At 54.3% G+C, this 15,167-nt stretch overlaps 1 protein-coding gene across 1 annotated transcript; it reads right to left on the bottom strand.

The window, feature by feature from the left end:
• Positions 1–1,929: 1,929 nt before the first annotated feature.
• LOC131208241 (collagen alpha-1(V) chain-like) lies at positions 1,930–10,246 on the bottom strand. Its single transcript, XM_058200894.1, has 13 exons — positions 10,102–10,246; positions 8,047–8,609; positions 7,396–7,980; positions 6,974–7,336; positions 5,987–6,913; positions 5,869–5,913; positions 5,599–5,805; positions 4,432–5,007; positions 4,230–4,365; positions 3,404–4,077; positions 2,614–3,334; positions 2,363–2,547; positions 1,930–2,295 (listed from the first exon to the last, which is right to left on the bottom strand). Exons 1-13 carry the CDS (start codon positions 10,244–10,246, stop codon positions 1,930–1,932), a joined length of 5,493 nt encoding a protein of 1,830 aa, XP_058056877.1.
• Between the last annotated feature and the right edge of the window lie 4,921 nt (positions 10,247–15,167).

Here is a 15,167-nt window from a genome sequence, read left to right as displayed (position 1 = left end):
GGTCATGTTTAGTGTGGCTGTGCAGAGATCCTCCTGATCTTTCTGCGTGATCACCTTGATTAACGCAACGCCCTGAAGCTCGGTTGGAACGTTTACATGCAGTGAAGAATTGATCTTTGACCATAAAGTCGCACCACCAATGGGAAGTTAATGTAAAGAATGAAAACAAGATGGTAAACCTACTGAATGATAAGTGAATAACGATTTATAAAAAAACGCAGGCATACAACGCGCTAGGCCGTGTGGGTTAATTGATTGTGGTCCGGCGTCCCAGCTAGCCAATAACTAATTTGTTTGTGATTTCAACTGATGAGGACTGGCGAATCAGCAGTATGAAGCAAAAATCTTACTACAACCGACAGCGACCACTAAAGCGCAGTTCAGTAACAGTTGTCAATAGCAACTAATCACAATTGTTCTCTAATCAAAGGAAATATTATATTTTTCAGCGTTTTTTAGAATGATATCTGACTCGAGAGACTTGTGGGGCTCTAGCTAGCTTTGTGAGGGTCGCGGAAAAAGTTATAATAATTCAGTGTAGCAGCGTCACTAGTGAAGGAAAGCATTGTAGGGTTTTTTTGTCTCGTTGTTCATAAAGGACTCGTTTTCGTATGATGTTTCGATAGATACCAAAACTAAAAGCGCAAAACCATTCTCATCGCCGTTCTTATCATTCTACAGCAAAAGGGTGCGTAGTTTTGTGGATCGCGGATCGATCGTGGCCCAAGCAAAGGAATAGAAAACCATAACAAATATCCGCGCAAGTATATGTATGTTTTTACGAACAACAACCGTACGCAGTGGCTCTGTTCGGCTCGTTGAGATGCGTTAAGTATGAGAAATCAAAACAAACAAAAGAACGCGAAAGGGTGCCTGAGGGAGTCGTCTCGACATCCATGAGGTCGAGATCTGCAACGGAGCGTGAGGCGAAACAAAATATACAATAAACAACAAAACATGAACTCTGAGGCTCAATGATAGAAATCAAACCATAACAATATTCAAACAACAATCGCACGGTAGTAATGTGTGTCTTAATTGCAGGCTGAATTTGTGGTTCACAAACATCCGAAACCGGCCAGAATATACTGACACCGATAATGCGAAGATGCACAATTCTCGAACACGTGCGATAAGAATAAGAAGGAACGTTTCCAATGGTTTCATTACCTCTAAATTCTTCATCTCGTTTATATCTGTCGCCTTCATCAAACAATAGTAGTGTGGACATGCACCATCTACTAGCAATGTGGCGAAATATTTCAGTCACCTTGCTGTGAAACATTTCGATCATTCTCGCCAGACAAATACAGTGAGTTGCGTTAGAGTATCGGATCGGATCCTCTGACTAAAATTCATAAAAGAAAAGAACAACGCGAACGCATGGCCCATAGGCCATGCGTTCCCTACCCAGGCCCACCTTAGTTTAATTTCAATTTTATTCTCAACAACAAACGATCTTTGACAATGTACAGGTCACTTCCGGTCACATCTTTCCTTTGAACACGTTTCGAATGGTGAGCAAGTGTGTGTTGCAAGCGCGCGCAAGCATTCATGATGGTATTTGCATGGGTGTGTATGTATGTGTGTACATGCATGTGTGTTAAACTTAACGAATGATCCTTTTCTCCCAGGCTCTATTTACAAAACTAAGAAAAGCGATAACAACAACCAAACGGTGTTCGTTCTGCTTATCGTTCGATTCCTCTCCTGACGAATGAGCTCAGTCCAATAGGTGCGAGTATTCTCTGCAGCTAAACTAAGTCGAAAGTGTAGCTTCCCCTTCAAACAGTATCTAATCCTAGTTCCTCTCGTTACTTCCGCGTCCGTACGTGTGTGTGTTTCTTAGTAAACTAATATCGCTAATTAAGTTAAAATGTTTCTAGCTTCGTACGCATATACTTCGTTAACTTGTAGCCTGTGGCCATTCTACTTAAAACAGACCGGACCGACCTGGAAACCGAACGCTTGCTGTGGTAAGCCGTAGTCGATCGGATAGAAATCGATGATCGGCAGATACTGTAGCTTGGCCGTTCGCACCTCGAACACGGTTTCGCTCTTGCTGCGCCCAGTTTTACAACCATCCACCAGGACTGTCGGCTTGATTTTTGACTGCTCGTAACCGATGTCGATCTCGTTGTCGCCCAGAAAGCGGAGCGCACTGTCGTAGCTTTCGTCCTTCGTGCTGTACCACGCGACACTGTTCATGCAGGCGTAAGTAAAGTTCTGGTAGGCTTCCTGCGACAGCAGCTGCAGGAACGTCATCTGGACCGTGCCGACGGTTTCATAGGAAATCTATATGACGGTGACATCACATTATCCTCCGTTCTTCTGTCTTCTTTTCAGCGATAAGTGGACTTACCCGAAATCCGCCGCGCAAGTTGGAGTACCAGTCCGTTTTGTCGTTCTCCTTCCGCCACGGTATCGTCGGCATCTGCGAGCTGTGAATGTCCGGGAAGACGCACGTTTCACCGGCGGACGTCATGTTGCAGAACACGTACACCGCATCGTCACCCATACCCAGATTAGGGTCAATCCAGTACCAACCTGGAGAACGGAACCGAATCGTAGGATCGGAGAATTCGCTTCCCGGGGAGCCCGGAATCCACTTACCGTCCTGAAACTGCGGATGTCCGTGGTGCAGATCGCGACACGTGCGGGCCGGGTTCTCGCGCGTTCCGACCGGCTTCCGGATACGGTCGAGCTCCTGGCGCATCGAGTAGATCGAGCTGTACATGTCGAGGAACTTTGGTCCCAGGTCGGCCGGTTTCGTCTTCGATTTCTTCTTCTTCTTCTTGCGCGGTTCAACCTTCAAGATTTCTTCGTCAAAGTCATCGAGATCGTCCTCCAGCTCGGGGCCGGCCGCTTCCTCAGCGACGTCACGTTTGCTGCGATCCTCTCCCTTCGTGAGCGTAAACTCGTTCATCCGGAACAATAGCTCAGGTGGAATGAGTGGTGCGTCTGCCGGAGGTCCCGGCGGGCCCGGTGGTCCCGGTGGGCCTGGTTCTCCTCGCAAACCAGCCATTCCTTCGGTTCCTTTCGGCCCCGTTGGGCCATCATGACCCGGCGTCCCTTGTGGACCGTCGTTTCCTTTTGGTCCGAGTAATCCCATAGGTCCGTGGTCACCTTTCGGGCCTTCCGGCCCAGCCGTGCCTCGTATGCCCTTGTCACCCTTCTCACCGGCATCGCCCTTCAGACCGACGAGACCCAGCTCACCGCGGTGCCCCTTCAGGCCGCGGCGTCCGCGATCCCCTTTCGGACCTTTCGCTCCCACCTCGCCGACTTTGCCCGGAGCGCCAGATTCTCCCGGTTTGCCGACGGGGCCGATTTCACCCTGTAAGGAAAGGTCAGTGGTTATCTTGTCTCCGAGAGTTATTACTCATCGACGTCGTGGCTTCCTTACCGAAGGACCCGGGGATCCTCGCAAGCCTGGAGCTCCTTGTGACCCTGGCATTCCCTGAGGTCCGGTGAGGCCTTGGTTCCCCTGCGGTCCCGGCAATCCGCGGTCGCCCTTCTCACCAACCACCCCGGTTGTGCCCTGCAGCCCGGCCGGTCCTTCCGGCCCTATCTTCCCGGGCGGGCCTATTTCGCCCGGAGGTCCCGGTGGTCCAGCTTCACCTGCCATCCCCGGTTCTCCCTGCTTCCCATCCTCACCGTCCTTGCCCATCTCACCTTTCGCTCCAACGAGCCCGGGTTCGCCGGGGCTTCCGGGGAACCCGGCCGGGCCAGCGACTCCTTTGGATCCTTCCGGTCCTGGTTGGCCTCGTTTCCCCGGTGGTCCCGGAGGGCCCGATTTGCCTTCTTCGCCCTTCGGACCCATGGCACCCTTTTCGCCTTCCTTACCTTCGGGTCCGAGCGTACCCGGAGGTCCTTGCGGTCCTGATTCACCGGCTATTCCTTGTGGCCCAGGTGATCCCGGTGCTCCTGGGCCTCCTTCGGCACCACGCGGTCCTCGTCTTCCTGCTTCACCGGGTGGTCCTGCTGGCCCCACTGCGCCCAGCGGCCCATCATCTCCACGGCCACCCTTCATTCCCGGAGGGCCCGGCATTCCCTGCGGTCCAGCTGGACCTGGTGAACCTGGTGTGGCATATACGAATAAGAATGTACAAATGTATGTGTGAGTTGGCGAGCGCGGCGTCAGTTGAATGATAGAAATAAACGAGAACGGTTGTGCCCGAGAGCTGCGGCAGTTGGTGTGAATATTGTAATAAAGCACGAGGATATCACACCTGGTAGCCCCGTCGGGCCGTCCTCCCCCTTCGGTCCACTGCGGCCCATCTCGCCCGGGGGTCCTTTTTCACCCTGTGGCCCCAACGCTCCCGGTTCACCACGGCTGCCTTGCATTCCGGGTGATCCAACGGGACCCTGCAGAAAACGTGGCCTTTAACAATCCTCCACATGAGACGGGGTTTCAGCCACTCCAACACTTACCGCTTCTCCTAGGGCTCCCTTGAAACCCTTCTCTCCCGGTGGCCCCATATCACCCTTGTCGCCGTCCTCGCCCGGTGGTCCGACCGGGCCCGGGACACCGGCTAGGCCTCGCTGCCCTGGCAACCCATCTCGTCCTACCGGCCCCACCAGACCCTGCTCTCCGCGCTCTCCTTTGCTCCCCGACGGCCCGGGAGGTCCCGGTGGTCCTGGACGTCCTTCCGGCCCCGGTGGTCCTTCCTTGCCCGGGCCACCCGGTTGCCCTTTGTCACCAATCGGTCCAACCATTCCGGGGAGCCCCAGCTCGCCCTTCAGTCCCGGTAGTCCTGGCATTCCGAGCATTCCTCGTTCACCGGGGAATCCGGGCAATCCTTGGCCACCCTGCGGGCCATTCTTTCCGGGGGGTCCTGGTGGACCGGGCTGCCCTTCTTTGCCCGTGTCTCCCGGAACACCTGGCTCGCCTGGAAGCCCCGGCAGTCCTGGTATCCCTGGTTCACCGACCGGGCCCGGTTCTCCCGTTGGTCCTTGCGGTCCAACGACTCCTGGAGCTCCGATTGGTCCCGGATTCCCATTGTCGCCCTGTAACAAGAAGCAGAAAAATCGCAGGATCTTATGTTGTGCGGTTCAAAGGATTGGCCAATAAGTATGAAAGTGTTACAGTATAACAGTATGACAGTGAATGAATCAAATAGAGAGGACTGCGTCATTCAAGTCAGTTCAAGATCAGACAGCTACTAGAATGGACGTAATGAAAGGCAACTTTTTACAGGCCTCTTTGCTTCGTGAGGGTTTCCGGGCGAAGCAGCACCTAGAAAAGCTGTATGCTGTCAGTTTTCGTACCCAATGACAGCATGCAAAAATGTTGCTTTCACGCTTTACTATGTTGTCACAGTATGACAAACTGACAGTATGCAGCCGTTGTGCAAATAATGGGACGGTTTCATTAGACAGCCCAACATGGGGATCTAGTATTCGTTGGTGATTAGTAAGGTGACTTCCGTAAGGTCCTTCTTTCGCTCAATAACTGCCAGAATGTCAGCATTGTTAGCGGTTCCTACATACAGATTCCGTTAAAGTAGTTTTGAATATTTGTACATAACTTCCAGCCTGTCGTTCCAGCTATGCTTTCGGCGAAAAGAAAGAATAGATGAACTGTACACCGGCACTTACCGGTGGTCCTCGTTCACCCGATGTTCCCGGTGGGCCATCCTTGCCGTTGTTGCCCGTGGGTCCGGGAAGCCCGATGAAACCGCGTGGCCCCTCCGGACCCTGCATACCAATCTCTCCCTGTGCACCGGGCGATCCCGGCTGACCGGTGTCCCCTTTCGGACCCGTGGAACCATCCGCTCCTCGTCTGCCGCGTGGTCCCCGGAAGCCCTGCGGAAAGTACGAACGTCATCATGCCTACGAAGTCACCACTTCTTCGTCTGGTTCACTCACTCTCGGACCGACTTCTCCACGTTCTCCCTGGAGTCCGGTGTTGCCCTGTACGTGGAGTAGACCAAAAAGTATTTTATTGACCAAAAGCCCCATGAAGACTACCAATTGGCCTTCTTACCCGTTCGCCTTTTTCTCCCTGCAGCCCAGCCATTCCGAACGACCCTTTGTCGCCCTTGTCACCCGGTGGTCCGGGGTATCCGGGGAAGCCCTGCACGCCCTGTTTGCCCTTATCGCCGGTCAGCCCCATCATGCCCGTCTCGCCGCGTGGTCCCTCGAAGCCTTTCGGTCCTTCGGGACCCTCCGAGCCCGATACACCGAGCGGCCCGGTGAGTCCCCGCTCGCCCACCAGCCCCATATCGCCCTTGTCACCGTCGTGGCCTTGTTCGCCTTTCTCGCCCTTGTCGCCTGCAGTTCCACGCTCACCGTCGTCACCTTTGGGGCCGCGAGTACCCGGAAATCCGATCGGCCCTTGTACTCCCTGCGGTCCGACGTCGCCTTTCGGGCCACCCGTTCCCGGGTTACCGTCACGCCCTGGAGGCCCATCCGCTCCTGGGAGCCCTGGAAGCCCAGGTTTACCGTGAGGACCCGGAATGCCGGGAGGCCCCAAGTTTCCCTGCGGCCCCGGTGGTCCCACCGGTCCTGTGGATCCTGTTTGTCCCGGTGCTCCTGGTTGGCCTTGCGGACCCGGGTTTCCCTTCGAGCCTGGTACCCCTTCCGTACCGGGAAGTCCCGGGTTACCTGACGGGCCGGGAAATCCACGTGGCCCGGAAAATCCACGTGGACCCAGCTCCCCCGTGACACCCGGGAGCCCGGGCGGTCCGTCTTCTCCCTGTGCCCCATCGTGACCCTGGCTGCCCTTCTCGCCGGCCTGTCCTTGTCGGCCCCGTTCTCCTTTTTCGCCGAGGAAACCGGGCAATCCGATGGGGCCTTGCTCGCCTTTGGAACCCTGCAGCCCTGTTGCACCTCGTTCACCGTCCCGTCCCGAGCGTCCTCGGCGTCCTTCACGGCCTTTGGCACCAACCATACCACGCGGCCCGATCGGTCCCTAAAAACACGGAACGTGGTTACTCCACGGAACAAGATTCGCCTCCGCCGCGTGACTCACATGTTCCCCAACGTCACCCGGTTCGCCTTTCATGCCCTCCGGACCAGGTGGTCCCACGGCTCCGGGGACTCCGGTCAGTCCTTGCGGCCCGTCGGCGCCGCGCATCGCCGTCATGTGTTGGGACAGCATCTGCCGTAGGGCTTCCGCCTGCGAATCCGGACCCTTCTCGTTGCCAGCCGAAACGAGTGGCATCATGAAGACGTGGCCCGGTGGTCCGGATGGTCCCGACTGGCCTGATAGCCCATCGCGTCCCGGATCACCCTTCGGACCGGGCTCTCCGGGGGGTCCCCTCGGTCCGCGGACCGTCTTCACGCCCCCAACGATGGTCACTCTCGACTGTGTCGGAAAGCTCACGGAACGATCCTGGCCCGGAAAAAAATGTGTTAGTTGTTACTCCAGATAAGGTCTTGTCCAGCACGCACCTCATCCTCTTCCTGCTCTGATCCGTGCCCGGCTCGGGTTCCGTTCGCAGGAGCCCGCGGTATATTCCTTGCTCCAGCGGCAGCATCGTACTCTGGATCGGGAAGTGGCAAAACTGGGCGTCGCTGATCGTAGGAAACCCCGGGCAGAACCCCTCCGGTAGAGCGATTCACACCACGCTCCGGCGTGCCTGATGCCGGAGGCACCACAACTCCGGCCCGATTGATCTCGCCCCCAAACTCCAGGTTGGTGTAGTAGTCGTCGTCTTCGCCGATCGGCTCCAGACCCTCCACATCACTGTCCAGGTCGACGAAGTCACGGCCACCGCTGGCCACAGCAGGTGTTGCTTGAGTCGAGGGCTGCCTCCCAATGGATCCATCGACGGAGATCGCCTGGCGTGACACCTGATCGCGGATACTAGTAGAGGCAACCCGTGAACCCGCCTGTGACGTGTTCTGGGAGCGCACGACACTGATCGTCGGTGATCCGGATGATCCTCCTCCCCCGGCGCAGTCGGGTGCGTACTTCGTGCAGACGTGGTACGCTTCGTCCGGAGTATTGGCGATCAGCAGCATTTGCAGGTCACCCTGTGCCGGTGGTCAATAACCGGTTAAACCCAATCCCGCCAGTAGGTTCCCGCCCCAAGAGCCTACCGTAAAAAACCCATTCTCCTCGTTCAGCTGCAGTCCAGTCAGGATCAGGCCGTCGGTTGCCAGCTGAACGCCCGGCCGCCGGTTCAGGGGGCGCGTGATCTGCGTCTCGCAGTCGACGATCAACGTGACCGAATTGCCCTTGACACTGACACCCAATCGGTGCCACCGCTCGTCGGCCACGTTCACTCCGAAGCTGACCATGTTCTGGTACTGATCCTGCTCGTCGTCCTCCGGGTTACCGTCGTAGTAGTACAGGGCCACGTCGCGCCCGACCATCAGCATGAGCGTTTCCTCCGAGTCGGACGAGTAGACCACGAACAGTGGCGCTCTCTCCAGGCCGCCGCTAGTGCGCAGCGCCACGAGTAGCGAAAAGTCACCCGGAAACCCGCCCGGGAAGCTGGTGGCCGTTGGGATGCTCAGCACCGTGTCCTGGTTGAGGTTGTACGCCGGTTCCGGGTGCGCCTGGTACGCGGTGCGGCTCCCGTTGCACATGCCCGGTGCCGGTGAGACGCCAGACGGAAGGGCCGGCATACCGAACTGTTCAATCATATCCACCAACCCATCTGGTGAACCGGAAAGTGGAATTATTAGAACGGTAATTAGTCGAAGCTTACGGTGAACATGCTTTTGGAAGATCGCAGTGCTTTAAGCGGTTTAGAATAAATTAAATATGGCGGCTTTGACTTAACAAGCAAAGATCGAAAAAATCTCTATGGTAGAAGGCTCTGGGAAAGATTCAGAAGACTCTGGGATACACTGTTTGAAGGCATAAGACACGAGACACGTTTTTGAGGTTAAACGAGCACACTCTGTATGGCACAATATATTTGGTATTTGTCATACACTTGACGGTTTTCCCTCCCTGCGTTTTTTCCTCCCCCTTGAGTTGTACGATGAAAAGTCCTTGCACATATTTATCCTACAGATCGTGACGGGGGATGGAAAATGGATTCATCTTGAGAAACCCAAAAAGAAAAAATCATGGGTCAGTCCGGGAAAACCATCATCTTCGATTGCAAAACTTGATCGATTCGGGCGAAAAACACAAAGCAGTCTGTTTGAGGGGATCAAAAAAGTATGGCAAGCTCCTAGAATCGCTCCAGATCGCTGCTAACAACAAATGATCAATTTAAACCATGCATTAGTTGGAAAACGGCCAGAATGGGCCACGAAATACGGTAAGGTAACTTGCTTCCATACCAATGCACCTGGACAAAAAAGCAAAACTGGTTCAAGATACAATCACTTGGCTGGGAGCTTCTAGTCCCTTCACTGACTTGGCCCCTTCCGATTATCATTCATTTTCATCGGTGGGACACGCATTGGCTGAGCAGCACTTCGATTCCTATGAGGAAGTCAAAAATTGGATCAATAATTGGTTTGCTGCAAAAGACGAAGAATTTTTTCGACATGGAATCCATAAATTACCAAAGCAATGGGATAACTGTATAGCTAGCGATGGCACATTTTTAGATCTGGTAATTAAACTGCCAGCATCTTGCGGCTCTGCGAATGCTCTAATTATGAAATTGTTAGGACTCCTGTTAAAGTGAAAACGAGCCAGAAAAGCATCTGTTTTGATCAGCGATACTGCGTGTAGCGCCAGCCATTACATGTTGCAGTCGGTCAGTTTACGAGTTCGATTAAAGTGTGAAACAATGTAACCCGATTGTTGTATCGACCAACGACATGCGTCGAGCCGAGTGTCAACCATTTAAAACCCATAAATTTCCATAAGCCTCTACGTTGGCCGCCCATCCGCCCGTCGTTCAACTTCTGATGCCGGCAGGAAGATTAACAGCGAATGCATCGCACTTGCAGCGGGTGCATCATGATTTGCTCACCCAAAAGGGGGGCGAACCCTCAGCACCTCAACATAATTATCATTATCATCGGAACGATTACAATGCCTCCGGCACTTCTGGCGACGAAAGCCGTTTGTAATCGTGGCGCGATTACTACTCGCAGTGCGTGTCACGATTACGTCACTCCACTGACCGCTGATGAAGTCGCGGATGAAGATGCTGGCAATAATCTCGGAGCACCACCACTTACCCATTCGGACAACGCTGGGATCAGCAGCTGCGTTCGCCATCAAGCCACAAACGGCGCTGACGGCGGCCAGCAGCACGATCGTTGTTGCTTCACTTAACACGCTAAACCACCACCCACCGGGCGGTGTCCGCCCCCGTGGCCCCATACTCCCCATCACCGCCGGCGGCAGCAGATGGCGCTTCCTGACGCGCTTGCCTCGCCGATGAGGCAAACGTCTTGCTGGCTCGCTTGGCATCGCCGCGAGCTTCTAGCCCCACGCGGGCTCTCTCGGGCGGTCCCCTTTCTTTCGGTCGCGGTCCTCGCGGTGTTTTCTTTGAGGTTAGGTTGAATTAATTCTTCTCCGTGGCACATTTGTCGGTCACACGCCGCGCACACACATTTGACACGCCTGTCCACCGCTGTCACCACGCAGCAGCAGCAGTGGAACGAACGCGCAGCAGTCACTTAAGCTCCCGTTCACTTCCGGTGTCGGATGATTTCACTGTTTGGGGGAAGCAAAAATTAGGCAAAATAGGGAAAAACTCCCGATAAATTGAAACGTGGACATCTACAGCAGGACGCGCTGGCAGTCCGCGATCAGTCCAATCGAATCCACAGTTAGTGGCACGACGAGAGTCACCTTGGCTTAACTGTGCCACCTCCATGAACCACGCTGGTTGAACTAGCTCTGTGGTCACTGTTTCACTGTTCCATCAGGCTGCATCTAATTCGGTTCGTTTTTAGCCCAATTTAGTCCTCGGTCCACTCGTTTTTATCTGACATGGCCACACAGTCACATTAGAAAATCTGTACCAACCGGCGACCACTGGCAAAGTGTGTTATCAGCCAGTCGGCGGTGACGAGCATAAATAGCACACAACCCCGTTACTAATTTGGGACCACATTGGGGCGCTCGCTGGTCTGCATCCCAAAATCAGAGTCCGAGAAAGCGACATCCTCGGGGGGCGCGAAACCCTGATAATGAGAACACTAAGAACTAGCACGGACCACGGAAAGAGAGGATGGGGCCTAAGATACCACGTGATTTTGTTTTCGATCTCTTATGGTTTTTGAATCATTTATGAAATCGTGATCGCCATCCGATCCGTTTCAGATCCTCTTAAGTTTGCTCACTTGTTATTCCTCACTGGAGGCACTTCCGGTTGCACGATCTAAGCGCCACGGGCTACGATCACCGACTGATCGGTGGCCGCGTTGTGTCGTGGCTTTTTTCTAGTCCGTGCGTGATCATTGTCGTTCTGCGTGGCTGTGGAAGTGATTACTGGCCACCCGTCGGCCGGACCCTCACTTGGGGCGAGTGTCAAATGATAGCTGTCGGCGAGACCCTTGGACGCTGAGAAGTGGAGCATCTTAGTGAAATGTGTCCATGCAATTCGACCATTCGAGAAGATTCCTTATATAAAATTACCTCCAAGTTAATTCTTGAGAGACTAATACTTTAAATACTAATGCAAATAAAAAAAAATAGTTAGATTTGGGGACGGATTTCGACAGTCCTCAGTGTCCACTGCGGCTGCGCTAGGTCAGATACTTCAGCCGCGAAGGAGAAGGCGGCCACATGAACGCAAATTAATCTAGAATGCAATGGCCACCGCAGACCAAGACCAGCCGATGGGGCCGAAGCGGGCGTGCGCGTTGGGAAATCTATTAAAATTTGCGCCCCATTGCGGCGCGATTGGGAGACAAACTTGTTCGGAGCGGGGCAAAGTAATTTGACTGATGGCTTTTAATGGGTTTACCAGAACCGTGGCCACCGCGCTGGTTGGCGAATCTTTGGCGCTACTTTCGACCGAAACAACACTCACGGCTCGACATGGGTGAGCTGATTTTTCACCCGGCTAATATTTGCCGTCCACTCGAGTGCCGAAGCCCGACCTAATCCGACCAGCGGGTTTATTTGTTTAATCGAAACATCACGCACTTCCCGACTTTAGGGCCCGCGCTTCGAAGGCCGGCACTTGATCGTCACTGCCTAATCGACACGATTTAAGGGACCCCGGCACCCGATGTCATAACACCGTTCCTTGCACTAGGCGCCCGCCCGCCATTTGTCATTTTCCACGCCAACGGTCACAACGCCAGGGGTCGAAAAAAGAAGCGGAACGACTCTGTGCTTTTGGCAACCCAATCCCAGCGCCAACATTCTGACACTTTGGCGTAGCGCGGCATGATAGCGCCGGGAGCCCTGCCAGAAGGGGGGCCTCCCCCTGGGGAGGATATCGCGCGCGTGTGCGCTGGAGGACCGAAAGTGACCGAACCCCACTCGGCGGGCGTCGGTTTTGCGGCGAAACGCAAGCTGGCTGCCAAGACGTGGGTTGGTGTGACAACGATGACGACGACCGATTGCGCGAGAAATGGCAGATGACAATTCCATTAGCGCGACACCGTGGCCCCAACCGTCCGCCCGAGTGCCCCTCGGCCCCCGATTCAAATGGCGACTCACTATTCATCCATTTTGAATATTCATCGAGTGTGATTTCACGGTTTCGTCGCGTGAGGGAGCCTTTTTTATGCTGCTCTGTCCGGTGAGGTCCTTTCCAATGGGGCTGCTGTCCCAGCCATTTTCCCCCTTTCCCCGGGTCGACTCTCGGTCGCCATTTCAACCATTTACGAAGGATCCGGCCCGGCCCGTCACAGATAGGCAATCCTTTCCACGGTAATTCCGTTCAGCGCCAGGTACATCCAGCGCGGCATCATCAATATCCTTACCCAGAGTGCCGAGCCGAGCCGCAAACGTGACAAATTGTTTACCTTTGATGTTGCTGAGCCCTTCATCATTAGTTGTGGCATAGAAACGATGGCGCCGGGACCGGTAAGGATGTGTGTTATGCTTTTTTTTATATTCTACCAATCGCTCCACGAACGGCAGTACGGTTCTTGTGTGGCGGTAGGAAACGTGGCGCAATCGCTCGCGTAGGTTGCCGGAGCATAATCTGGATTAGTTCGTGTTCCGATGGATTACATATTTGGCTCAATGACAATGATCGTCAACAACGGTTTTCATCGAAAATGACGACGAAACGGCCAATTTACGTGGCGCATTTAGTTTCGTTCCAAAATGGATTTCTATTAAATAAAACCCGGTACACACGCTACGATAATCGCCACGATATTCGCTGCGCAGACGTATCGTAGCGTCTGGACAGCGAAATTGCACCAATTTATGTCACTTTTGAATAATCGACGCAGATCTAGAAAATCTGAGCAAACGAGCATCAATATCTGACCAATTTTCATACAAGTGTGCGCATGCTAATGGTGGATAGACGTGTGTGGATGTGTAACGTGCTCCAAAACCAAAACTGTCAAACGGTCAAACTCACCCGTAAATAACTCTAAGCAAACCGGAAAGAGTACATGGCCCGCGTACCAAACCCTCCTCTAGGGGGATTGTGCTCTTGCTCTCTGTCGCGGACCGAGTGCTCCGGAACCCGGAACCGAGTGACACATTTCCACAGGCGTGCAACACTTTCAATGGAACCAGGCGTTTACCGTCCGGAACGGAACGAGAACATCGTGAGCGCGCCATTTTTCCCGAAAACCTCCCGACGCCGCACCCAGCAGCCCCCACAAAACCCTGCCGTCGTAATGACATTGGCAGAAAATTCTATCGTTCCGATTGGTGGTCCACCGTCCGAGATTGATTGTGCTGGAGTGTTGCGGCCGGCCAGCCCGCCCGGGGGGGTTCTTTTTGGGCGAAGATACGCGAAGGACGCGAACCCCACTCCAGGTACCGTTTTCCAATTGAAATATTGATGTAAAATAAATAATCGATATGTAATAGAAGTGGTTCTTCCAGCGGACGGGCCGTGCCAGCGCGCGGGATTGATTACGGTTTCGCCCCGTTTGTGCTGAATCATCGCAATTCGTTGCGACCGGCGGTTCCGAAACCCATTTCGAGGCCCGATAATTATCCGTTCGACGTAGGTAATTAGTGGAGATTTGGCGAAATCCTCTCGATTGGAAATCCGGAACGTACTGTCGTAGGGTTGTTGACATAAATTGACCGAGCAAAAGAAATACTGTTGGCGCCCGCAAAACGGCCCGTCGTGTGGTTCTAGTCTAATTCGCTCACCCTGGGACCTGACCGCGGAGCGGCAAGTCAAGATTTAATAACCCACCACCACCGCGCAGTTGTAACGATGCAGCTTAGGATAATTTAATTCCTTTCCACGGCCACTCACGAAACGGTACGCCGTGTTACCCCCGATGTTCGGCTGATTTTTTGTTTCTGTCCGACCTCCGAACTCTGGTGCCCTCCCCCCGTGGGGTTGGGGGCGAGATTAAGGAGCGAGATAGTCGTTAGCCGAGCGTTTAGACCAAACTGGGGAACAAAAGCGCCCACTCTTGCCAGTAGTTCACCTTCGCCCGCCGGGAATCGGAATACGGTTGCCCGGCACGAAAGCCACCGTCTACCGGAGGAATGCGAACCCGGGATTGAGGAAGCGCACGAAGGGCAAGAAACATCCCAAAGCCGACCAGCACCGGTGCGGTGGTGAGTGTGGCCGCACGGACATTGCTGCCAGTTGTTGACGTTCTCACAATAATAATAATGTTTTACAAGTATCAGGCAGCATCATCATCGCCCGTCCTGCCGTGCCGTGGGATGGCCCTTGTTGCCTTAGGATCATCACCACAAAACTCGCTCTCGGCTGCCGTAGGACGCCGGGTGTCGAAAAGCGACTGCTTCCGGGGGAGGCCATCGGGATGGCAAAAGCGAGCGCGCCCCCGGCGCAAATTGCTTTCCCTTCGCGCCCCCGGTATTCTGGATTCGGGGAACGGCGAACGTCATAAAGTGGAAATGCTGTGTTGCCCACCCTCGCGCGCCGGCCAGATCCGGTGCTCGGCCACCGCGCACACCTTCACGCAACGGTCACGCAACGTGGCGGATGAGCGCGGCGGAAACAAGAAACGAGCTCATCTTCTGGCACCTTTCGATGGGCGGCCTATAATGACTACCGCGTGAGGCACAGTGGACGACTTCTCACGTTCCGCGAGGTCAACGCGAGGATTTCTATTCTGCAGCAATTATCCGATTTTCACGGTGAGGTGAAATGAGGTTAAAA

Source organism: Anopheles bellator, chromosome 2 (genome assembly GCF_943735745.2).
Source record: "Anopheles bellator chromosome 2, idAnoBellAS_SP24_06.2, whole genome shotgun sequence".
Classification (NCBI taxonomy): domain Eukaryota; kingdom Metazoa; phylum Arthropoda; class Insecta; order Diptera; family Culicidae; genus Anopheles; species Anopheles bellator.
Note: the sequence above shows the minus strand (reverse complement) of the source record. Positions and strands in the feature narration are given on the sequence as shown.

Excerpts from the sequence above, each read along its gene's own strand:
- LOC131208241 (XM_058200894.1), bottom strand. The coding sequence starts at position 10,246 with ATGGGGCCACGGGGGCGGACACCGCCCGGTGGGTGGTGGTTTAGCGTG. Across the intron at positions 5,008-5,598 it reads CGGGTGAACGAGGACCACCG|GGCGACAATGGGAATCCGGG; the intron begins GTAAGTGCCGGT and ends TTCTTGTTACAG. Across the intron at positions 4,078-4,229 it reads CGGCCCGACGGGGCTACCAG|GTTCACCAGGTCCAGCTGGA; the intron begins GTGTGATATCCT and ends ATGCCACACCAG.